This window comes from Strix uralensis, chromosome Z (genome assembly GCF_047716275.1).
Source record: "Strix uralensis isolate ZFMK-TIS-50842 chromosome Z, bStrUra1, whole genome shotgun sequence".
NCBI lineage: Eukaryota > Metazoa > Chordata > Aves > Strigiformes > Strigidae > Strix > Strix uralensis.
Window position 1 is genome coordinate 1,659,581 of NC_134012.1, and position 25,794 is coordinate 1,685,374.

Below are 25,794 nucleotides of genomic sequence, written 5' to 3' on the forward strand. Positions count from 1 at the left end.
AAAAGAGTAAAAGTGAGAAAGCTCGTGGGTTGAGATAAAGACAGTTTAATAAGTAAAGCAAAAGCTGTGCACAAAAGCAAAGCAAACCAAGGAATTCACTCCCTGCTTCCCATGGGCAGGCAGGTGCTCGCCCATCCCCAGGCCAGCCGGGCCCCATCACACGTAACGGTGACTCGGGAAGACAAATGCCGTCACTCCGAACGTCCCCCCTTCCTTCTTCTTCCCCAGCTCTGTCTGCTGAGCGTGAGGCCATATGGTGTGGAATATCCCTGGGGCAGCTCTCCCGGCTGTGTCCCCCCCCAACTCCTTGTGCACCCCCGGCCACTCGCGGGGGGGCTGAGGGGCAGAAAAGGCCTTGGCTCTGCGTGAGCACTGCTCAGCAGTAACGAAACCACCCCTGTGTCATCAGCACTGTTTCCAGCACAAATCCAAAACACAGCCCCACACCAGCTACTGTGAAGAAAATTAACTGTACCCCAGCCAAAACCAGCACATTCATGCTTAAAAATTCTGCTGTAAATTTGGTGTAAGAAACAGTACAAAATGAGATCACAAATTCAAAAAACAACAGTGAAAACCAAAACTAAAAAAGTCAAATCCTTTCCAACTGACTTTTATTTTATTATTCTAAATGAGAAAATTCTAGGTAATACTAGCAGTACAAAGAAGAGGGTGGAGACCTCCTGCATTTAAACTTCTTTAATGACATATTTTTTGTCATGTGTGGGCTCATTTTAATGTTTGTGGGCTCTGAGGAACATGCAAAAGTGGATTGTAACTGGATGTTTGATCTTATACAACGCAGGGTCACGAAAAAATAGCAATTAAGAAGGTGACTCATGAACAGATTAGGTAGTCCTGCTGTGCCAATATTAAAGGAGGCCGAAATGGACATTGTAGTAGCTGTAACTGCTTCTACTGTCAATTTTGACATTTCACCTTTCCTTCATGAAAGCCGTTAGAATGAGGGACTAAAATAAATATATAGTATAGTCTGTTCCTTTTAGCTATTCCTCCACTAATCCATGTTGTTCACAGATTTATCTGTACCTGCAATGATTAAAAAAGTGATCTAACTTGAGAACTCACTGAGTTTCAGAACAAAGTGCCAATGGAGAGAGTGAGGCAGCGTCTTTTGTATTTTATGTGTAATTCTACAGATGAACAACTTGGTCATCTAGGTTTCATATTTAGACATATAAATTTCAGTGTCCTAATTTGCTTTTCTAGAGATCCAAAATTCGACATGCACAGGATGTAGCAGCTCATTTAATTTACTACAAAGTACTCTGCAAATCATAACCAAAATCTGACAGCTTTGTTTAAGAATACAAAAAATGTCACACTTTGTTACATAGTTACAAAAATAATATTAACACTAAAAAACATTGTTAAGAGATGATGCATGTTTTTGTGTAAGTAAAAAGGGATATTTTTTATGAACTGCATGTTCAGAATTTTTATTTTCCAACCTGTGAGATTCCATTATCAAAACAGTTCTTTTATATTGTATGTTTCATTACAGCAAATATTTGTCAGGTAGCCTAACCCAGTGTCCAGAATACAAAGAAAAAACAGATTTACCAAGTTAGCTTCTTGGAACAACTATATCCAGTCAGAAACACTTTCATATACTGAATTTTATGTTGAATTTCTAGGTCCATTATTCACTGAGTTGTGCATAGTTCATCACGTTAAGAATCTATCAATAACATATTTAGAAGTTATGCATGATTTTAAAGGAATAATAATCCTTCATCAGTTCTCTTTACAATTACAGCTGTATAATCAAAATTTCCATCTGTTATCTTGGCTTTATATCTTTCAAAACTTTGGTAAAATTAACTGGAAGTGAAAAAAAGATTTTTCTTTTAAATCTATCATGCTCTCTTCTGGTACTAGAAGATTTCCCTGAAGGGGCTAGGTTTAAATTAATCTTTAGACTGCTCAGGAAAGTTTTGTGTAATCATAAAACCAGTGATGACAGAACATTGTTTTCCAGGAGTTGTCTAATAATAGGACTGGCTCGTTTCCAACTTACTAGAGATGCTGTATTAACTAGTGCTTCCAGGGAATTAAAATTATTCAAGATTCTTTATTATGTTGTTGAAATGCAACAGAATAGTAGGGGTGCTGAAAAATTTATAATATCCTTAACTTGAAATAAAGTGATTCTGGCATATGCTTTCTCCTTCCTAATTTTGTGATCAAATGTTGTGCATTCTGCTATCACTTAGAGTTTCTTTTCTGTATGACAAGGCTACTTAGACCCAGTCCTAAATTCACCTATGAATCTTGGGTCATCAGTTTTCAATACTCACTCATTTTTCTGTGCTTCACTTCCCTCCACCCTTGTCTGGCCTTCCTGAAGTAACTTTAGAATAACAGAAATGTTGGTTGGAATGGACTGGAGGTCACCTATTTCAACCTCTTGCTTAAAGCAGGACAATCACCAAGAGGAGTCATACATGACTGTGTTAGCTGACTCATGTAAACCTCCAGGAACGGAGATTTTACACCCTTTCCGGGAAACCTCTTCTACAGCTGCACTGCCTTAGTGCAAAGTATTGCCTAATACCTAGTGTGAACCTTCAAAGCTGCTGGCTATGTCCTGCGGTATCACAGCAGCCCCAGCTGAGCAAAGTTTGTCCATGTTGTCTTTGTCGTTACTCCTTGGGTAGTTGTAGCCTGCCATTAGATGACTTGACCCTTCAGCCACCTCTTCACCAGAGTAAAAGAGCCTGGATCCCTCAATCTCTTGTCATAGACGATGCAGTCTAGTCCTTTCCAGTTTCCTCACATCCTCCTTGAGTTGTAGGCCCAACGCCTGGACAAAATATTCTAGGTAAGGCTTAACTGTTGCCAAGTAGGTGAAGTGGATCGCTATCTTTAGTCTGCTTGCCATACTCCTCCTAATGCAGCCCAGTGTGTGGTTTGTGTTGTTTCTTGTGAGAATGCACTGTTGCCTCGTATTCAACACCCTGCTGGCCATAAACCCCAGGCTTGGGGTCAGACAGACAGTTCCCAGCCTAATTTATCATAATTCTGTTGCTGGAGCAAAAAGTTGCACTTTACTTCAGTGAACTTTGTGAGTTCCTGTTGGCCCAGTCATCCATGACTTGGCACTCCACTCTTTGTTGTATTAACTGCTGTGCTCACTTCCCCCAGTTTAGTGTCATCTGCAAATGTCCTAAATGTGTGTTCTGTCTGCCCGCTTTCGTCCTAGTTGTTCAGGAAGCTGTTGAACAACAGCAGTCTCCAGTATGTGCTCCCCAAAACTACCAGGTGTTGCTGTTTTCTTGCTGCTTTTCATTCCTCACACTTTCCAGTCATCATAGTCTTACTGACTGACAAGGTTGTTGTCAGTTACTCAGTTCAATTAGCTGGGTTTTGTGCAGTGGATCTAATAGTTTCAATGCCCCTTGTGTATTTTGTAGGAGAATCCGATGCTATTCTTCATTCATTATTATTCACAGAATGAAATTATCCAGGAGAAGCAGACTGGCAGTACCACAGACCCATTTACGACTTCAGAGTAGAGACTGCAGCAGGTTGAGGGTTGCTGAAGTTGGAGCAGATCTATTCTTGGGCGCTTTTTTATATTCTTTAGTCTTTTGTACTGAGTAGGAGATGACAATCTTTCTGTTAGGCAAGATCATAAAGAGTAAGGTGGATGCACCTTTCTACGATTTCATACTACGAATTGTTATATCTTACTTTCTCAACAAGAAATCAGGTGAGTCACTTGAATGCTGAGAGAATAATTTAGAGATTCTATTGGTAAAATTGCCATCTACTGAGTAAAAATATCTGTCATTCAATTTTAAAAACTGAAAATATTTCTCTTAATTTCAACATACAAGAGTTATAATTCGTGAAGTTGCTTTTTAGTCGTGTATTTTCCCTATACAGAGCTAAATCCTTTGAAGTCTACAAGGAAATACCATTAGGATGCATCTTGCTGGCATCTCATTTTTTCACACCTGCACTGAGGCTTACAAGATCAATTCTCACCTTGTCATACTCTACTGAAGAATAAAAGTACTGTAACTTAGAATCTTGCTGTGGTATTAAATACTTTCACAGATGCTATCCACTGCTTTGAGACTATAGGCAGCTGCTTTAACATAACTTGTAGTCAAAACAAATTTCCTACTAGCTATTATTATACTTCTGTCAGAAGAGTAGTTGAATTAAACTGTCTGGCACAGAGTTGGGTTTTCCTGGCAGGAATTACATAGGTAGCAGCGGACACTGAGAAATGCTGGCACCAGAATTATTGTATTATCATTAGACACTTGATTTTTTTATAGCACTTGAAGTTATTCTAGTATTTAAACAATCTTTAAAGCTCTCAGATTGTCTCCATCTTGGTTTAAAAATTTCTGTAGAGGATTTGTTAGAAGCCTTGGAGTCTGAAATTCTGCCCTATGCTTTTCCTTAGGAGACAGTTAAGAAACCATACTTACAAGCTGCTTTAGCCCAGAAGTCTCTCAAACAGTTCATACACTATCAGTACACAAGATGTGGTCTTTTTTTATTAGATTACTATCCAAATTGTATCTATCATGCTTTCTTGTAGGAAGTTGGCTCCACGCATTGGTACATTAAGAAAAATATTTCATAGGATGAGAGACAATAAGATTTTTTTTCTTTAATTTTCTTACAATGTTGAAATTACTGTCTTTTTCTATTTTCTGGTTTAAGTTCTCTGTTTATCTATATTACAATCTCAGCTTTATTTTTAATCTTCAGGTTTTTATGAATCCACAAATTCACTATGTGCTCATCCTTCTGCTCAGATATTGCTTACTTAAGATCATTTTGAAGTCTGTAGTAAATTCTTCCTACTAATTTTGTTTGATTAGTAAAATTAATTTCCAAATAAATCACCCTGTCCTTTGGAGAAGGTCAGAAGCTATACACCTGTCTGTCTTATTGAACAAGTGTAATTCTCTCTTCTTTCATCTGGGGTCTTACAGACAGACAGTGACCTTATAGACATGTAGCCACACTTCTAAATTACTTACATGCAGCTGTGAAAAAGAGTTAAAAAGTAATTTTAAATAATTAAATGACAAAACACAAATACTATTAATGTTGTGATGACGAAGCACCCTGTAAGAAGGAGAAGATTTTACCTTTTAGGTTAGGAGTCCCTGAGGGCTGTATTCCAATGGGTTTCCATTCTGTCTCCAGTTTTAAGTGTTTAGATCCATTCTCACTGTTCGCATGTCGTGGCAGCGGCTTTTTTTATGTCTTGTAAAAAGATACTCTTGTCCTGAGAAAGTCCTCATTTATTTTCCTGACATATTTTTAAATGTCCTGCTCTTACTGCAATAGAAAGAGTACTGACTCAAAAGTGGGAATGACATTGGATCACTCCAGAAAGTAAAGCAAATATACCATAAATGAGCTCTGCAGAAGCAGCATTTTTAACGGTAGTTACCTTCTTTGCATAACTTAGAAAATCCCAGCCATGATACATAAAGAAACAAGCTTCAGAGAAGGAAAGGTATTAAGATGAAAAATTCACAGCCAACTAAGTTGAAAAGTAAGGTGCAAAAGAAGTGGTAATTGATTATGGTGAATGGAGGGTGTATGTAACAGACTATATCCTCTCTGCTGGAACTGTATTCAAGGTAAGTGAGAGTAAAAAGGGAAGAGGCCAAGGAGCATCCATTCCTATCACACATTATTGTGTCCTAGTGGTTGCTACTAATTGTACCAATACTACATTTATTATCATTTATTATTAAGTAATATTTAAAGGCAAAGATGAAATTCTATAATCCTGTTCTTATATATATATTTATAATCATATAATATCATTAATTAATAAAAATAGTTAATTTTTAGTATCAATGGATCAGACACATCTGATTTTTGCCTCTCACATTCTTTGGGTAAGAGAAATAAAGCAGAAGTGACACAAAACTAGCTATCTAATTCTTCACCAGTCCTTACATTTGAAAACAGCAGGTTTTTTTTCAACCAGTATTCTATTTTTCATAAGCCGGTGAAGGTCCAAGCTTCTGGTTCAAATTTTTGTCCAGTTTAATCCAAAGCCTAACGTACTTGCATGTTATTCAAAAGAGAACCATTATCTTTTCAAAAGATATTTTACTTATGGTTATGATAGAAGTATTGATAGTATGATGCATGTGTTATGCACAAAGAAAAGAGCTATAGAAATGGATGACTGAAGAGCAATTCGATTATTCAGTGCATTTTTGAACATAGTTTGAGAAGGTGCTATTTAGGAGTTAAAATATGAAGACAACTGCTTGAACAATGCTAACAGTGCTAGATACCAATTTTCAAAGAGTAAAAGTAAATAAGTTATAGAATGACATTTTTAACAGTACATAAGATAAATAAATTTGCAATTATCTGTATGAATATATATATTAGTATTATTTATCTTAGGGGATTTTCTGTCTTCTATTTGTATATATTTAGTACAAGTGATCCGAAGGGCTTTGCAGTCTTCCATGTAATTCAGAAGTGTTTGGTGTTTTTCAGGACCTTTCTGAACAATTCTGATGAACATCTTCCTCGAGATTTTTCAAAGGTCTCTTATTATCCATTACACTGGTTGTTTTGCATACCATCATCCTGTTCTTCCTCACTGAAGTGAGTATCAAAAGTTGATTGTATTAAAAGAATCACCAGATAATCAACATTTATCAAATACTGTTACAACATTTTGAAAAGAGTATAGCTTGATAGATGTTAATTAATATTCTGATTAAAAAAACAAACATTTTTAAAATTCATTGCGGATTTCCCTAATCTTTAAGAGTGTGTAAGAAAGGTCACACTGAAAGTAGTGCACTGTGTAGCTTTTTGCTGGTATATTCATTGTTTGATATTTGAATTATCTGTAAGGTTTTCTTCCTTTAATTAAAGAGTATATAGCTCTTGACAATAATGTGGTTCAGCACAGTTGCTGTTTTGAAAGACTTATAATTAAAGGGGAGATAAAGAATGTATGCCTCTGTTTATGATTGCTGGTTAAAAAAAAGGTTTGATATATAAATAACTCATTGAAAACTATGCTGCTTGGTCGTAGTTGATTTTTTGGGAGATTACTGCATGATTAGAGGAAAAAGCTTAATTTCTTTTTCTGTGTCACTGCATATAATGACAAGCTACATATGAGACATATGCTACCAGCTGTGCTGTCATTCCCTTTCTAATTTTGAACCTGAAGCACTCCCACACCAGTGTGGATCCTCTCCTAACCCCTTCACCTCCTCCTCCTCTTCAAAAGTTATTTCCTGAGAGATTTTCGCTCTCCATTTTCATGAAAAGTTGCTTTTGTGAGTTGTTATTGTGTTTTCTGAGAAAGTATTTTTATATTTTGGAGGAATACGTTATCATATGAGTGGTGACCTGTGGTGACCTATTGATGACCAATGTGCTGTGGGTTTATTACCTCTTACCTTCACACACAGTGTCTTGCACCTTGTACCTCCCAGTATCTTCCCTATGATTTTGCCCCGTATGACACAAAACATGCTGATTACTGTCCAGTAAGCAGCCTTCACCCCTCAGTATGTGTCAGCAGTCCTGTTATCTCCTTCCCTGGTGATACCTGCTGAGCCAGAGGCCGTAGATGCTGTAGCTGAGTCAAAATTGTGTGGTTAGCTAACTGAAATGCCAGGGTGAATAACTGTTGAATCCAGAATGTGTCCTTTTCCCTGCTGGAAATAGTAATTTAAGTTTTTCTAAAGCTTGAAAGATCATGTGTTTTTACCTCTCAATCGAGCTTCAAGGAAATTTGTCAGTGGCTTTGTAAGTTTTGCATGGGTGGAGAGAAAGAGGATGAGAAGAGGGGGTATAGAAGAAGGAATGTGACTGCATGATCACTTAAAAAGGGATCTACTCTATTTCTGGGAAAGTTTATGCTTCATTAAGGACTCATTGTAGAAAAGACTGTAAGGTTTTTGATGCCCTAATCCAAGGCCAGTGCTCAAAATTTAAATTATGCTGTGAATTAACAGTTTTAGATGATGACTTCACAAGTGAGTACCCTCTGCTGCGTTTAAGTATGTAAAGGAAATGCTGGTACCACTTCAGTCTGACATAATTCTCTTTTTTGAGGTGGAATTAGGATTTTACAGATGCTATTTAGGACAGATTTGTCTTGAATAAATAGCAGAAAAATATTCCAGAGCTATCCATCATTTTCATACTTTCCCTGGATGGAAAGTGAAAAAATATACATCTTTTTAACCACCAAATGGGAAAATTAGTCCAAAATAAAGCACATCTCTAAGAAGATTCAGTTGGTGAGGACAGTCCGTATGTATAAAGCCATGTCTACTGTCCTCGTGATAATGAATGAGCTATGTTGCTAAAACATTTAGTGTTCTCTTCTAACAACACACCTTTCAGCTGCTCAGAAAAAACAGGGAAAGACCCTGTATACAATGAAGTAATTTGAAGGACATATTCTGAGGTGTTCTAATTTTGTTGTAGGTTTTACACTGTCTATTTATGTCATGGAAGCTTTTCTTTCTTGAAATATTGCATTTAGAGTATTAACAAGACATGTTAAGTATTGCAGAAAACTATTTTTAGAGCATTCTAATCCTTCCTGGATTTTTTTTGTGGTTTTACTTCTTACGTTTAATAAAAATGTGTCTTCATTGGCTGTAATGGAATTGGCAGCATAGGCCCTTGTAGACCTGCCAGCCATGGCCACCTAATTTTTAACTGAAGACTCTAACCTGGCATGAAGGTACCTATTAGTATTTGCTCTTCCTAAACTTGGTATTTCAAGAGAAATCTGTGCTAGTTCCTGAAACGGTTTGGTTTGCAATTTCACTGTTTAACCAGATTTACTACATTATTTTTCATGCTTAAAAATGGCTACAGTATGTTTTCTTTTGACTTCAACATCTTTGTCGACGTTGTTAACATGAATTAGCGTTAATGTTTATTTGCCTTATAAAATTGTGAACTTACCATTTGAGGTTTTCTTTTTTTCTATCTTGGATACTAACCAAATTAACATAGTTGGTTATCAAACTAAATAATTACTGATAATTTGTATTACAGTTCCTTTAGTGGTAATTGCAATTCATTCTTTGCTTCGTTGGGGTTTATAATCTTACCATTTGCAAATCAGAGTTCTGGTTTTTTTCTTTTACTGTACAAAACTGAACATTTATATGTGTGATATTTATATGTACTTCACCTTTTGTCACTTTTTATGAGGCTAGTCTTATTTTCACTAGTACTGAGCTACGAGGATGGGAGAACATATGCCTCTCCATATGCACGTTACAAAACTTCTCAGTGCATTTATTGGTGCTAGCTTCATGGCTGTAGGGAATGTCTGCTATATTTTATTTTTCCTCCAAGTGAGTCACACCATTGTACATTTCAATTTGCAAGAGGCTTAAAGAGCCAAGAACTGGTGTATATTACAACATGATAACTTCCCATCTGGTCAATGACAGACAAGTTTTATTTCAACTCAAATATTCTAAAAATGGCATCTATTTCTAAAGTAATTTAAAATATTATCCTTCATAAATCTAATTGACCAAACTTGTGCCTTTTCTTATAGTTTGGAGACAATGAGTGACCTTATTAGGTATGATAATGTGGCATTCAAGGGAGAAACAAAATGAAACTGGCCCATATATTTTAACTGAATTAGAGAAGTGTTGAGTTTGCTCTCAGCCACAGCACTAATTCTAGTGTGAATATAGTAATTGTTTTAATTTAAACTAACTGCTAATTAGTTCTTAACATGCATTAGAGTTTGTAGATATATACAACTAATCTTGAACACACAGAAATTAAGATAATACTATCAAGAATGCAAAGCCCTAATGTTGGAAGTTTGAATGCAATGTGTGGTTTAAATATGGAAAAGTTATTTTGGCTGCAAGTTCTATCAAGATTTAAGTGTACATTTTTTATAAATGTTGTTAGAATCCAGTATATTCTTATATGCAAAAATATAATTGTCGAGCCAGTGCTACATTATTAATGATTATATATCATGTACCAGATGAAAATAACAAAAACTGTACGTAAGTTTTCATGGCACGTACATTGCTTATCAACTCATAGGTATTTGCTTTACTGTTAAAATCCCGAAAGCTGAGGCGTATAAAATCCTCCTTTACTATTACAGTATTAACTGTGAAGTTTTGACATAATAGCGTGTTGTAAAGGTCCTGCTGGGAAATGGGGTTATGGAAGCTTAGGTTTCCTTAGGTTACTTCAAGGTTGCCCTGCAAGATACGTGGCATACTGCTTTTTTGGTGATAGAGAAATTCAAACATGCATGTGAGGGACTCAACTAGAGGAGTGTCTCAGCTGGCATTTTCACTTCCATTAGGTATATTGTCTATATAGCAACCTTGACTGAACAGCAAAGGTTTTGTGCAGTCATCTCTGATTTTTTTCACGTGCGCCTCCAGGCAGGGTTGGGTAGTGACACACCTGCCTGAGTCAGTCATAGAAGTGTGCAACGTAGCAGAGGGGTTCCCCTGCGTTAGAACAGCCACGTGAACTCATTTTAGCTCTGGCCCAACAGTTGTGCATAAATGGCACGTAAAGCATATGTGCAGAGGCACATAAATCCTTCTCCGACAGGAAAATGTAGCTCCTGATGAAGAAGGCTTTGACTGATGCGGAGGGTGCTGTGTGTGTACTGGCAGATAATGTTTATGCCTGCATAGCTAATGCGTCGGTGCATATGTGGCTTTTACACTGGCGCGTGTAAAATTTATGTGCGTAAAAGTTTACATACACAGTGCATAAACTTTCAATGTTAGCACCTATTGTTGTATAAACCTCTAGCCAAAATGAATAAATACAATGGATAAACATCTGTTGAAATTTAATTTTAAAACCTTCAAAATAATTAAAAATTGAGCTTTCAAGAAAAAAAATTACCCACAACCCAGTTTTGAAAATTTTTAAAAAATGTTTCAAGAAGAAGAAAATAGTAAATACAATGGGCGATAAATATCTTGCAGGACAAGATTTTCTTTAATTTTTTTTTAATCTAATTGCTCCAATGTGAGTTCAACGGTTGGTGTTAGGTCATTGGCTGAGTTCAGAGGAAGCCCTGGAATATTTTTGTTTGGAAACCTAAACTTTTGCAGAACACAGAAACCACAAGCAGAAAACAAACTGCAGTTGCCTTAAAGGCTAATGAATTTGTATTATGCTTTCTCACTTCTCCCAGCTGGCAAAGCAGTTACCCAACCAGTCTAATATTTCAGGTGGATTTTTGAGGACGTGTAAGAATTGGTCGACCTAATGTGGAATCGTGCAGCCCCTTTGAGCATTCTAGTTTTTTAATTAAGAGCTTCATATACTTCATCAAGGACACTTCAGAGCTCTTACTAAACAATTAATGTAATAGTGAACTAAAGAATAATAGCCTTAAATTTATTCAAGCACAAAAAAAACCCCTTTTTGCCTGGTAGAACAAGGCAAACATGGTTCCATGAAAGAGATAAGTGAGGTTGCTTTGTATCAGTTATAACTTTGGCAGACTACCAAATGTTAATTTGCTTTTAGCTAGTTGAGATTAAATGTAATTCCTTCCCTGAGCTGCCTTAAAGTAAGCAAGCATGAAAGCGTTTTCAGAGTAATCTGGGAGGAATTGACATTTAAGGGAGTTAGCATTACATCTGCACTTTAAGGATATTAATTTCATAGATAAATTAACTACATTATTCTGTTTTTATCTTACATTTTGAAAGGACTCCATCAGCCAGAGAAATGGCAGCCCAAGGTCAGCTGAAACTGCTCTTATCCCAGCCATACTGTAATTTGAACTTGCTTTTGGAAACATTGCTACACCATGATTGTCTCCTAGTGAAAATTTTACTGAGAAGTTCAAGTAAGTACTTACACTGTCAGTCCTTATAAGAATATCAGTGAGAAACACAAGTTCATTTTTAACTGCTTTTAAATAGTGAAGGAAGGCTGACAACGATTTCTTGGGGGTATCAGTAGCCATTCAGTTTTCAGTAGGACACTTCTTCAATGGGCAAAAAGACAGAAAAAAATCATCACTTTTTTAATGAGAATGTTTAGCGGTCAATCTGAATATTCATAGTTTCAAAGCAGACTGCAGTTTGATAAAATAGGCTGCTATTGTAAATGCAAAGGAGTCAAAACGAGTTTGAACTTAACAGAGCCTTGATACCACAACTGCTTTACACAGATTTTTAAAAGTGTGGATTAGTAGTCTGAAAGATCACTTTCAAAATTATGTTTCAACAGTGAAAAGCTTGCGTTTTTAAGTTATTATATGTTTGTCACTGTAGGCATTCTAGAAGTGCATTTATATGCTTCCTCACATTAATACTCTCATTAATGCCATTATGAAGGTAGAACAAATGAAGGAATGGTTCTGCAAGGTTTTCTTTTCATTCTGCTAATACTGTGTTTGAAGCAACAAACTTTATCACATCTTTCCTTTTAATAGCTTTTGGATCGAATGATCAGATTGTTGAAAAGCTCGTGGTACAGTCACCTGTTTGACATAATTCTGCAGTAACAGTGAATGAGCGTCTCAGTTTCTATCTTTCTTTAGCAAAAGAATTCTCCCTACTTATCAAAAAAACTATTAGGTCCACATAATATTGGATATAACATAATTTAGTTCTGTCATTTTAAAGTGGTCTAACATTTGTCAGGGATACAACATTGCTTCCACTTCTGTCGAGCATCTTTTGAGAGCTGCACTGCATCCACTTCCCTATTCAAATACCTGTCATCTTTTACAAAGACTGACAAATGTTTTTTCAGGATCATGTTCTTACTCTGGTGTTATCCACTATTGAATTTTACTAGCTGCTTAAATTATCACAGGTATTAAGTGACAGTACGTATTAATCTATTGACTGACCTACCTCTTCAGCTTCAGGGAAATATATGCTACTTTGAATTAGAAAATGTGCTATTTACACACATTTTATTAATGTAATTACAATATTGGTATGAGTAAACTTTTGGTTTAGATAAAGTTGAAACCTGTGATGATCCATAGCTTCTAAATTCATTTCAGTAGGGTTAATTATCTAATGATAAAATGGTTGTATTCTTTATTCCTTCTCCAATACAGCAGCTTTCTGATGCTATATAAGCTAGAATTTTTTTATTATGTGAGCTGTTATGTATTAACACAAGGAAAAGTTGGACTAATAAGCTATACCTTAGTACTAGCAATGACAGTTTGGGATTTTTCTGTTCAGTAGGATAAAAAGCTTACATAATTATGTACTCATCAACAGTAAAATTTTGCAATGTGTAATATTATGCATGAAAACAGATAAAAAGCTAAGTATACCATAGTTTTTGAGTGATTTGCCCTAGTGATAACAAAACTCCCTGGTATTTAGCTACATTAGAAGAATTTTTTGAATAGGAGAAGCCTTCTCACATTTTGCTTTATTTTACTCTCTTTCCTTTTCCCTTTAAAAACCAGGCCAGAAGGCAAAAACTCTGTATAAAGAGGTGCCTATATGTAGATGTTTTTAGGTCATGATAACATTTTTTCCTACTGTAGCAATGCTCTGGGATACTTAACAGTAGGCATCACACAAACACATTTATTTTAGTTGCACTCCCATCGTTCTCGTATGGTTGTACCATGGTGAAGGTCAGAAATAATGTATATTCCGTGTCATAGTAGGGAGGGCTGTTGGGATTGGCAAACTTGTCTCAGTAGAAAGACTATTTTGGGGGAATGCATGTATGCATGATTTAGTGTTGCTAAATATTATAAGAAGGTTATCATATTTGTTGAAGCTATTGAAACTCCATGTATGTAACTATAGACTATCTGGACAGAGAGGTGACAAGATTTGGAGTTCTGTCATTTTTTGTGCAAGATGATAGATGAAATGTACATAAAAAGTAAAATGCTCCTCAAATATGAAGTTATCACATCAAAAATACTAAAGGCAATGAGTCAGGATAGCCAAAACTGAACAACTTATTTGTCTCCAGTGAGTACAGCCACTGCCTAAAAGGCACCTTTGAAAAAATAGTTGAAAAATTGGATTTGTGTATTGGACAACTATAACTTAAACATAGGTATATTGAATTACAGATAATTGCAGTATAATATAATCCCGGAGTTGTTTTCCATAGGTCCAATGTTCAGAAAATTTCTTCTAAGACATTTTCTTGAGTGAGTGAAGGGACTAGGGCCTCTGCTGTGCCTCTGCAGAGAGAAGTAGTGAAGGTGACTAGTACTGTGTTAATTTTCTGACAAAACAAACTGCTTTGCAATTTGCTTGGTGGAATTTTTTACCAGAATTGCGTTATCACCCATGGATATGAAACAGAAATGGATTATTTTGACAAGCAACAAATAACAGAGGAATAAAGAAAGTGGTGCTTGCATAATACGAGTTATTGAATCCAGCAAATGCTGATATGAAAATGGGAGATGAGAAGGTGAACTCTGAGGATGTCGGCTAGGTTTGCTCTAAGTGCACAGCATGCCAGCGGAATGGCCTGTGACTTCTCATTTGACAGTCTTTATTTCCAGGAACTAGGAGTTATTCTTTGCATAATAAAGCAAAAATCAATAGCTTTGTTGAATTACACTGGCCCAACACAGGACTAATACCAAAGGGAACCTCGTCCGTCAACAGACACGTCGCCATTTACCAATAGCAGATAAGAAAGAAGTCACTGAGAAATCGTCAACAAGGCACATCTGAGGCCTTCACTCAGTCCTTGGGCCTCATACATACTTCTTGTTTAAGAAGAAGAGATGGTAGGACCAAGTTAATGATGTACAGTAGAAAAAGCAATGTATTCCTTTTTAAAAAAATCTTATTCGTTACAATGAATACATGAGACTCCAGTTGTTACAGAGATTTAATTTCATTTTCTCCACACAACTTTAAAGTGAATATTGGCATGTGGAGATAAACTGGAGGAAAACTGCTTTCATAGCAGGACAAAGCCATTGGCAGTTTCACCTAAGGTTTTTGGCTTGCACAGTGAATATTTGAGAGACTAATGGAAGAGGGTATTGTGTAGCCTGTACGGTTAAACCTAGATGATATCCTGGTCCCCACTAAAACTCTGAAATAAGAACTGATAGTAACATTTGCAAATATTCTGTGATAAGTTTAAGGCTGCAAATCTGAAATGGGACCCAAAGAAATGTGAGTAGCTTCAGAAAGAGATAATTTACCTTGCACACATAAGCAGGGTGGAGAAGGGAGGATTTCCACTGAGAAAATAAAAATGTGTGGTACAGTATCAGCCAACTGCCTAGACACTATTAGATATGGAGTGTTTTCCAAGACTGTACTTTTATAAACTGATTTCTGACAAGAGAAATGACTTGAAAATATATTTGTAGGATGGAAAGATTTTTTTTTCCCCCCCCACTCCAATTCTTTGCCCCTTGCGCAGTAGCTCTTTAACTGCCACAATGTATAATGTAGCATTTTAAGGTAATTTTTAAGCACTAATTAAACTTTAAGTGAAAGTAATTAAATGAATTAAATTTTAGGCATTTAAAGGTAAATAGCTCTAATTTTTTTGTAAATTACCCTAAAAGAACAGTGAAAGGTGATAACTTTACCAACTGACCTCACTTAGAAATCAGACTGACCTTTCAGTGACACTTGTGAGTTACTACAAAAGAAAATGTACATTTCTTAAATAAATTACCATCTCCATTAAAATCCTGACATTGGCTAAATCTGTATCACAATTTAAAACTTTTATATTTGAATGTCATTGGTTTTGTACTTCCTTGTAATAACTCCTTGGATTTAATAATCCTGAGACACAGTCTACCAGGCAACTGGAAGAACTAGCAACGGTGCTAGTCCCATGGTTCAAACACACAAAATTTTGGGGAAATATAGTGTTGCAGGTTTTTTGACAAAAGTTGGGGGTTGATCTGCAACACTGTCCTCATTTGGAGCGCACAAGCAAGTCTCTTAGAGAGAGAATTTATATGCTTGTGCAGAGATAGCTATCTCCTCCAGATATTTTTGGATCATCCAGGATGAGGCCTGGGAGTACAGACTCCAGAACACCTGATAGTTTTATTGGCTTCTTCTTGATAGTAAACTGTATCGTGGTAGCCTAATGATAAAAGATTAGAAATTACTTAAAAAGTGGCATCTACTCAAAATATCCATCTGACCAGTAAACTTATTGGATACTGTAACTGCATAGCCAATGTGGTAAAGTGGTAGAAGGGTTTACTGGCATGATGTACTTCTAGCTGGAAGATCAATAGAAAAGGGACCTTAATCAGATATCCTGTTCCTTTGGATGACTTTCCAGTGATAAGCTAAAGAAAATGGTAAACAGATTTTATAGAGTTTCTGAAGTATTGAACAGGAATTTCCATTTGGGCTGTAATAGAGCCCTGCTAGGAATCACATACCTTCTCTTGACAAAGTGTGAAGATGGTCTCTGTGGTATATCTGTGAGAGTCTCTGTGGCTGTGATAGATGGGCATATGGATAGCTTTTCAAAGACCTAATCATTTCTGGTAGGAACTTCTTGCTACCATAGAGCTCTAGATTGAATACATTTTAAGAGGATAACTTGTTCATTATCGATCCCAATACATGGAGTAATACAAAGGCCATAGGGCTAAATTCAATATTGCGTCATCAAATTTTGGCTGTCAGAATACCACAGTTTCAGCATACTATGCCATAAAATCAGTGCTGGAGGTATTCTGATAGTAATGATTTTTTCTATTTGACATGGGTAAGATAGATTTCACAGAGGCTGCTAACCCAGGGATTCATTAATGGAAGCTTCTTCTCAGATAGTTGGAAATAAAATGTCTAGGGAAGAAAAAATTCTGAAGGGAGTTGAATGAGAGTAAAATACTGTGGGATTGGTGACATATAAATATATAGGCACAGAAGTAGTTTGCTGATACGTTAATAATTTATGGACAGGTGATACAAAGTTTGTTAAAGTCTTTTTGTCTTGTGTTGAGCTTTTAGTTGTCACAAATCTAGGATTCATTAGATTGATGGGTAGCAGCTAATACAGGGGATATTACTATTTGGGTTTTACTAAATTGAAATAGGTAGGGTTAAGATCAGCAATTCGGGATGTAAGTAATAGGATCTAAAATTTCTTTTTGGAATTAAAAACTAAAATAATAGACTTCTGCCAAAATAAAGTCATATTCAAAGTTACAATAGATTCTAGCTGTCAAGACTGACTGGAGAATGATTGCATTGGAGAGGAGCAACTCTATGAGAGACAAGTAAAGTGATCTACCAGAACAGATACAGAAAAAGAATAGAAAAAAAGCCAGTGACAGAAGAAGCACTGAGAATATAGTGCAAAGAAGCAAGTAGTGCAGAGTGCCTGCTGAAAGATTTGGTTCTATAAACAAATAAAATATATCCTTTTTGCATTCTTTATATCCTCATCAGCTGCTGTGATTTAAACTATAAAGAAAGCAGAAGTTTTATGCTTTTTGCAAATAAAAGAACTGTATCAGAAATAACTTGCTCCATCTTCAGTTTCTCTTCCTAAATGAAACAGCATGTATAAATTTGAATTTTGACTACCTCTTTCGGTCAAAAAAGACAGCATAACTGTTTATAGCTTGTCTGTCTTGTAAGGATTCACTAGGGAAGGAGAAATCTAGAGTCAATAACAAGATTTTCTAAATTCAGTAAGATTCATTTCATGGCTAAACCAGTAGCAGATAAGAGCTGGATGAGTGTGATAATGTCAGCAAGTTACTGGGAGGTATTTCTATCAGTAAAAAAGAAATATGGATAAATTACACTTGTAAGTCTGCCTCTCTGAAGATATGTTTTTAAAATACATGGGACTATCCCAAGAGGTTAAGTGCATTATTTTGTCATGGGAAGAACGATTCATCGTGACTGGTTAGGGCATAGCTGTTATTCACTAGACACATAATTTTCTTATAAAGGTATTTATTAATAATATTAATTTTGTTGTGTATATTTTGGCATCCTCTGTGCATATGGAACATTATGCTATATGGAAATAACAAATAGCAGATTTTCTTTAACAGGTACCTAAGATAAGTATATAGCCATATTTATGTATGGATGTAAGTCCTACTAAAATGAAAAAGAAGCATCTGCTTCGAGCTACCTATAGGAGCTCTAGATTCCCTTCACAGATTAGCTTTTGATATACAAATGCACCGAGTGGGAAAAGGAGAAATATATAGAGGGAAGCATCAGTGGGCAATAAGTAGGATGCCTATCATATAAATACTGTTCTTATGTGATGATTAACAAGAAGGCTGCACTGGAGTTCAAACTAAGATGAATATTTAATGTTATGACAGGTGAGCTAATAAACGTTAAAGAAAAATTCTAAGGCAAGAGAAATCTACATATCTTTCTGTAGACTCCTAATTCACAATATTTAACCAACTTTACTGATCAACTAGCTAAACCTTTCAACCAACTGACATTATCCTTTAAGGTCCCTTCCAACCCAAACTATTCTATGATAGCTATGATGCATGCCCGTTTATCAGTAAGAAAACTCATTTCAACCTGAGCTTTGAAGGGTCAGATATTCTTACAAGGGCAACATTTACTTCAGGGTTTGTCGTGGTTTAACTCCAGCTGGCAATTAAACACTATGCAGCTGCTCACTCACTCCCCTCCCAGTGAGATGGGGAAGAGAATTGGGGAAAAAAAAAGGAAAAGTCGTGGGTTGAGATAGACAGTTTAATAGCACAGAAAAGGAAGGGAATAATAATAATAATAATAATAACAACAATAATAATAATAATAATAACAATAACAATAACAATAACAATAATAATAATAATAATAATAATACAAAACAAGTGATGCACCATGCAGTTGCTCACCACCCGCTGAGCGATGCCCAGCCAGTCTCTGCCTGAGCTGTGGTGTCCCTCTGTCGACTCCCCCCAGTTTATATACTGGACATGACATCCTATGGTTGGGAATGCCCCTTTGGCCAGCTGGGGTCAGCTGTCCTGTCTGTGTCCCCTCCCAACTTCTTGTGCACCTCCAGCCCACTCGCTGGCAGGACAGCATGAGAAGCTGAAGAGTCCCTGACTTAGTGTAAGTACACTGAGCAACAACTGAAACATCAGTGTGTTACCAACATTCTTCTCAACCTAAATCCAAACACGCCACCATACCAGCTACTAGGAAGAAAATTAACTTTATTCCAACTGAAACCAGGACAGTGTAAAACAAGAAGAAGCTGGTGAAAGCTTACACACCTTGTTACGTCTAGCCTCAGAATGGTTTCCCAGTGGGTTCATGAAGGTCTTTGAAAGCACAAGACTTGTATTAGACACTAATTATAAGAAGATATATATATATAAACCCCTACAGAATTCTTTTATACTCCTTTCCATTTATCTAAATTTATTGGTATCACTAAGTTGATTACACAAGTTATTAATAAGGTGTGACTCAAACTTTCCATGTGGCACAATCATAAAGCAAATTTAAGCTTCATTCCAAGTCATAAGCCCCTTTAAACAAAGCAGTTTCCCATCATGTTCTGCAAAGACAGTTTACATGGTGTTTAAAATCTCAGCAAATCCTCCTGCCTAGAATTTGGTAAAATTAATTTTTAAAAATATTTACAGTAATATAATCAAAGTTCAATTCAAATTTCCATCTCACAATTTGAATACCTCTGGCCTTTTCTTTTTGAACTGCTTTTTCTGCTTTCCTGGTTCTTTCTTTGTCATATCCATATTAGACAACATATCTCTGGTTTGAGTGAATTAGCAGAATCCGTTTGATTCTTCACTCAGAAGCATCTGGCATTGGAAGGTGTCTCAGCAAAATATGCCAGCTCACTCAACTCATAGGAAAAAAAAAGCTGACTAAAAAAAATTCTTATTGCTGATCTGTCTCCTGCCTTGGGAAGAAAACCCACAGCTTGTTGGTTATGAAATCACTGATCTTGTTTTTCAGCTTTCTACATCCTATGGGTTGTTTCTATTAAGGTTGCACACTACCCAGACTGAATGGTTTACAATAATGTGTGAATTAGATTGTAGGAATTCAGAGGAGGGTAAAATGAGATTTTTGAATTTTACAACATTCTCAAGTCATTCAGAGCTGGGTGGAAAGCAGCAATTTTCCACCGTGGTAGATTTTGAAGGCTGTTTGAACCACTAGAAAAATGCAGCCTAGAAATTTAGTCTCTCCCATCTTTCTCCTGCACAGGTTGCTAAAGATAAGGGCAGCCAAACTGGCATAAAAAATGACATTTTCAAGTATAATTTTATCTAAATCAGTTTTACAGAAACTTTCAGTTTTTCAAACTAGAAATTTAAATTAAAAGTGTTTAATTGGTTCTGGCTCTGGTCATTTGTTATGATTGTTAACATCAAAAGCATATTCCACAAATATGTGAGAAGCTGAGATCTTTGACATTAGCACAATTCAAAGCCATTGCGTTGCATTGGTTCAAAGAGGTTTAAGCTCATCATTATCTTTCAGCTTGGAGAATGTTTTATAATGATTATGAAAAAAATTTAGAAACATGTTATGTAAGCTGTTGCCACTCAACTCTGTGAAAATCACTAGTTGTTTTTAAGAACATAGGTATTTGTCTTAGCAGGGCTGAGAATCTGTTTTGCAGAACTGATTTTTTCTCAATTTCATCTTATACTGGAAAACAAAGCCAGCCCATTTTGGGAAGTATGCAGCTGCTACTTTATTTTATTTTATATAACTAAATAGTCATATTTCATGTGACTAATATATTGGCAAGAGCAGTTAAGCAGTAGTAACTTTTTGACTGTAATTCTACAGAAGTAGTTAAATTTACTTCTGATTAATATTTAGTAAATAATCAAGTTCCAATTATATACTGAGTGCATTTTGAATTAAATAGGCATATTCCATAGTTTGTAAACATGCTTGAGTCTCTTTTTTTAATGGCTACGTATAATTCAGGAAGACAGTCAAACATCATTATGCAGAGGAAGATCAGATTTCAGTATCTGTAAGTATTATTGTTTGAAATATTATTCAGATACAGTTTGCAGATTGTTTTGATTAATACTATCTATTACTGTGAACTTGAATTACTTGAAAATTACTATAACCATGTTTTTGTTTATTTTGAAGGAAATGAAGTATTGAATTGTGATGAACAAAGTTCTCTCCTAGAACAGATAAATAACAAAGAGCCTACTCTGATTGAAGCAATCTTCACAGTACTGTCTTACTGCACGTTGTCACCCAAATCCCTTGGCATTGCTTTTGAGACCTACATGGAAAAAGAGCACTTGTGGAATTGCTTATACAATATGTCAGGTATTTAATTTATTAATAAGTATTTAAAATCTGATGTTAAAACTTGTTAGTTTTCAGATATGTAGTCCGTGTTATTTTTACCTTAATAAATAAGACAAAATGATGGTACTTCAAAATTATAGTATAATTGAAGTGTTTTGAGCAATCAGGTCATGGTGGGAGTGGTGAAAATTTTAAAGAAAGCGGAGGTTGTGGAGCGGTGTGGTCGACCAGGGGTCTGATTTCCTTCACTGTCTACCAGCAGTCTGGCAGCAGATAGTTTCTGTAGCTCTCTACCAGTTCAGGTTCTTTGTCTCTGTGCATTTAATAGCTCCAGACCTTTGCCACGATTTAAAAGTAAGAAACAATTGAAGGAGAGTGAAAAAAGGAAAGGAAGGACTCCTACTGAGGGAGACGTAGTCTGATGGGCATATAGACTCTGCTGTCAACAGGCAGACAGGCTCCTAATCCTGTGCCTCGCAATTAGAGCAACTAACCCCCAAGGAAAAGCAGAATTCAACCAGAAAGTAGAGGGGAGGTTTAGAAGGGTGATCTTGCAAATGATGGCTACAGTGCAGGAAAGCTCAAAAGAAGAGGAAGGAAGAAAATGGGAAAATGTAAAAGGGGAAACAGAATTATGAATATCACAAAATAGAAAAGAAGGTGGTGGAAGTGCTCAGGTATTCCTCAGAGAAAAATGAGATTGCAAAAAGTGGAATTTTAAGGTGTAGGAGGAAGAAAAATACAGAAATATTGCGTGGAAGCTTCCAGAAAGGCCATGCAGAGAAGGATAAAACTTCGATCAGCAAAAAGTACAGACAAGCAAAAGTATGAGCAAAGGCCCTAACGCGTCAAAAGACATCTCTGATACGCCCTGCAGCATCCTGCCTGGCAACTGCTGCACCATGGCAGTGGGGAAACTGCAATTCTCTGTGGTGTTAAGAATGTGGAGAAGATTGATACTTGTTGTAATGTCAATAACTGTATTTAGGAGGGTCTATTTTCAACATACAATCTCTGATAACATGCTATGTCTCTGTTGATGACTATGATTTGTATGCATTTTTGTTTCCAAAATATCTTTTTTTCCTTTGCTCTTCTCTAGTGTAACACTTTGGGTATCCAATAAACACAACTTCATTAATACTGTCAAGACAAGGAAATAGAAAAGAATGGGTATATCCATTTGCCTCATTGATGTCTAACAAGTAATTAAATGTATTCCATATAAAAAGGAAGACATCAGTCAGCTTAGATTAGATTTTTAGAAATATATCAATGGAGAAATGAGGATGAAGGAAATAAATTGTATTTTTTGTCAGTACTGTACAAGATGCTACATTGTTTTGTGTTACATTCTCTTTAATTTGTAACAGACCAATAAGTCTAAGTTACTGTGAATCGTGTTTTTACTTTTCTTTCCATAAGAATTCTGAAACATTTCTTTCTGAAACAGTTTTACACAAATGACTACACTTACTGAATATTTAATAATTCTTCCTTCTGAAGCTTCCAGTTGTGGTGAGTCGGAGCCAGAGGTTATCAGATGCTTGAAGTTGACTTTGATTAATTCAGTCAAGGGTATAGTGAAGCAGATAATTTCTTTGATGCATTCATGGGAGGCAACACAAAACTATGGAACGTACCAGCACAGGCAAATAGTTCCTGAAAGTTTACTGAAGACAGTTCCAAAGGAATGGAATTACACTCCTCCGGAAATGAAGAGAAAAGAATCTGGGAAATGTAGGTGAAATTTATACTCTTTTATAAATTTGTCATAAAAGCTTGTTACCCTTTTAATGAGCACATATCAAAATTTAAGTTATAATTCATGAGTATTGCAGTTTGACAATGAACAAAACAATTTGCAGGCATCCTGTGGTTTTTTTAAAGAACTTAGTGTTAAAATTCAGTACCTCTTTCTTGAGGCTTACACCTATGCACACACAAACAAGCTTTTTAAATAATCAGTGTTGTAGTACTGATGATAATAGTACTGAAAACATTTTTAGCATCTGGCAGTAGTAAGGTGGGATTCAAGGCAGAGTAAAGCATAATGTCTGTGTTCCTGTCTTGGCTGTAACCAGTTCTTCTCTTAGTTATCATCTTTTCAGTCAAGACTGTTTAAATTTAAATGTTCTCTGAAATGATAACGATTTATTCATCACAACTTTACAACAGCAATTTATGTTTGAATAGCACTGAAACTGGTATGGAATTCACTACTGCTTGGTTGTTGAAACAGTTGCTGAAGAAAGAGGAATAATAGATGTAATAGGAGATGTTTTGAAGGTGATGGATGTAAAGACTATTTCTGGTATATACTTTCATATCCTGTAGTGTCTAAAGCCTCCATCCTTTCAAAAGGCTAGCTTTTGGAAATATTTCGCCATCAATTTGTTGCCACCAAAATACTCCCTGATTATTTTCAATACAGTAGTATGACTCTAGTATATTCTGGCATGAAGTTTTGAATATGTAGACTGTGGGCAAGCCAGGGCATCAATCCATTCTTTTTCCTCATGTCTTCTCTTCAGCATGTTGAGACACATTTATGCAGCAGTGTGCTCACTGCAATCTCACTTTAATCTAGAACTGGTATGGCTATTTTAGGCTATCGCTAAGCCTGAACTGATATGCAAGCTGAGAGGTAAGGCTCAGACTTAATGATGAATTAAACTGGCTATGTGACACCTAGAACAGATCTGACCTTTTTTTTTAAAAAAAAAAAACAAGTTGAGAATACAGGTGCAATGAGTCAGGAGTTTTCTTGGTTTGTTTTGGTGTTTTTTTAAATCTTGACTCTGTATTATGGATCACCTTTTGGTATGTTTTTTTCATTTTACATATGTCTTGGGTTTTGAGCAGCATATTTTCTGTAGTTACTTCTATAGCTACTTTTAATACCCAGAATGTTTGTATGTGCTCTCGAGTGTGCATGCTTATATGAAAGTTGATAAACTGAAGTTCTGTAAGTTTGAAAGTGATTGGTAGAAAACTAAAGATTATGAATGTGTGTAATATGCTGAGACAGTGCAATGTCCCCAGTCAGGAAGTTAAAAAATTATTACACTACACTTCTGAAGACAACTTTTTTACCATTCAGAACACCTGGATGTTGCCTTTTCCATTTATTCTGTAATAACTGTGCACAGCAGGACTAATTGTTAAAACAGTCACAGTTTGAATTCCACAGTTTCTAGATTCTCTGTTTTTAATTCGTGTTATTGTTTAGATTTTGTGGGATTATATGGAGGAAGCACAATAGAAGTCAAGCTACAGTGTTGAGTACTTAAGCTTTTTACCCATTTTCAGTACAAAAGAAAGTTAGAAATTATCATACAACATTCAGAAGCATGCTGTGATAGAACTAGAATGTTAATGTTAATCATATCTTCTTTTCTTTCTTTTTTTAAGGCTTCACAAGGCTTGCAGCTCAGGCAGTATCTATTGTAATCAGCAAGTTACCTACAGTGATTGCATGTTTGCCTCCCCCAATTAAGTACTTCTTTTTTCTGGCTGAGAGAAAAATGTCAAGAAACTTTGCTGAATTGAAGAAAGCTGGTCTGCTTGTCTGGAACTTGATTGTAATTATATGTCGGATATTGGAGGATGGAAATACTGCAGAACTTTTAACAGGTGCAACACTTGACAGATGGAGCAAAGAAAAACTCAGTTTAGTTCGTGTGTGCTTAGAAAGTATTATGGGAAAACAGAAAAGTGGTCCTAAGCAAGTGACCCAGAAGGTTATACAAAGCATTGAACAGCAAAGACCAAACTGGATTCAAAGCCAGTTGCTGAAGGCAAGAAAATTGAGCACAGACTGGTAAGTACATAGTATTTTTCCAGGGCTGTGGTTTGTTTTTTATTTTACTAGATTATTGGCACGTTTATGGCTATTGTTCAACTTAAAAAAATGTATGCACAGTGATCTTATATAAAATAAATTAGTTCTTTATATTGATGGCTTTGTAGAATGTTTTTGCAACTTAATTGCATTGTTGAAACTGCAAACCATGGTTGTTTCATCGGAACAGTATCTTCATAATACTTAGAGATTTTGTATTTTCATGATGATCCAAAAATGTGGACAATTTAGTTGGTGTATCTTTCAGAATGTGAACGGGTACACTGACTAGAAGGCACAACAATATATTTATAAATTAATTTTGCTACGGTGATTAAATTAAGAAGTACTATGAAAAGCTTTCAGTGTTCATCTGTGATTAAAAAGTAAGCATACTTCATTTTAAAACATAACAAACCCTGAGGGCAAGTAGGATATATCAAAACAGGACAAAGAGAGTACCCTGCTGTGCCTTTCTGAGGAAATATCAGCCTTCCCTGCAGATTTGACATTAAGGTTCGAGTGTTTTAAATCCTTGTAATGATTTTTCAAGGAGTTGTGTACACGTCGATGTGGTCCTAGTCCACTCTGTTTTAATGTTGAAGTTGTGTACCATTCTGTAAAAATACTATTCATCGCTTTCCAGTA

At 35.9% G+C, this 25,794-nt stretch overlaps 1 protein-coding gene across 3 annotated transcripts in view; it reads left to right on the forward strand.

The window, feature by feature from the left end:
• The window catches only part of KIAA0825 (KIAA0825 ortholog), a 217,365-nt gene that overhangs the window by 63,581 nt on the left and 127,990 nt on the right, over positions 1 to 25,794 (forward strand). For all 3 annotated transcript variants that reach the window (XM_074855629.1, XM_074855630.1, XM_074855631.1), the window contains 5 exons: positions 6,526 to 6,636; positions 11,745 to 11,884; positions 21,132 to 21,320; positions 22,809 to 23,042; positions 24,717 to 25,125. In XM_074855629.1, the coding sequence (XP_074711730.1) occupies positions 6,526 to 6,636; positions 11,745 to 11,884; positions 21,132 to 21,320; positions 22,809 to 23,042; positions 24,717 to 25,125 (1,083 nt within the window). The remainder of the gene's footprint in view (positions 1 to 6,525; positions 6,637 to 11,744; positions 11,885 to 21,131; positions 21,321 to 22,808; positions 23,043 to 24,716; positions 25,126 to 25,794) is intronic.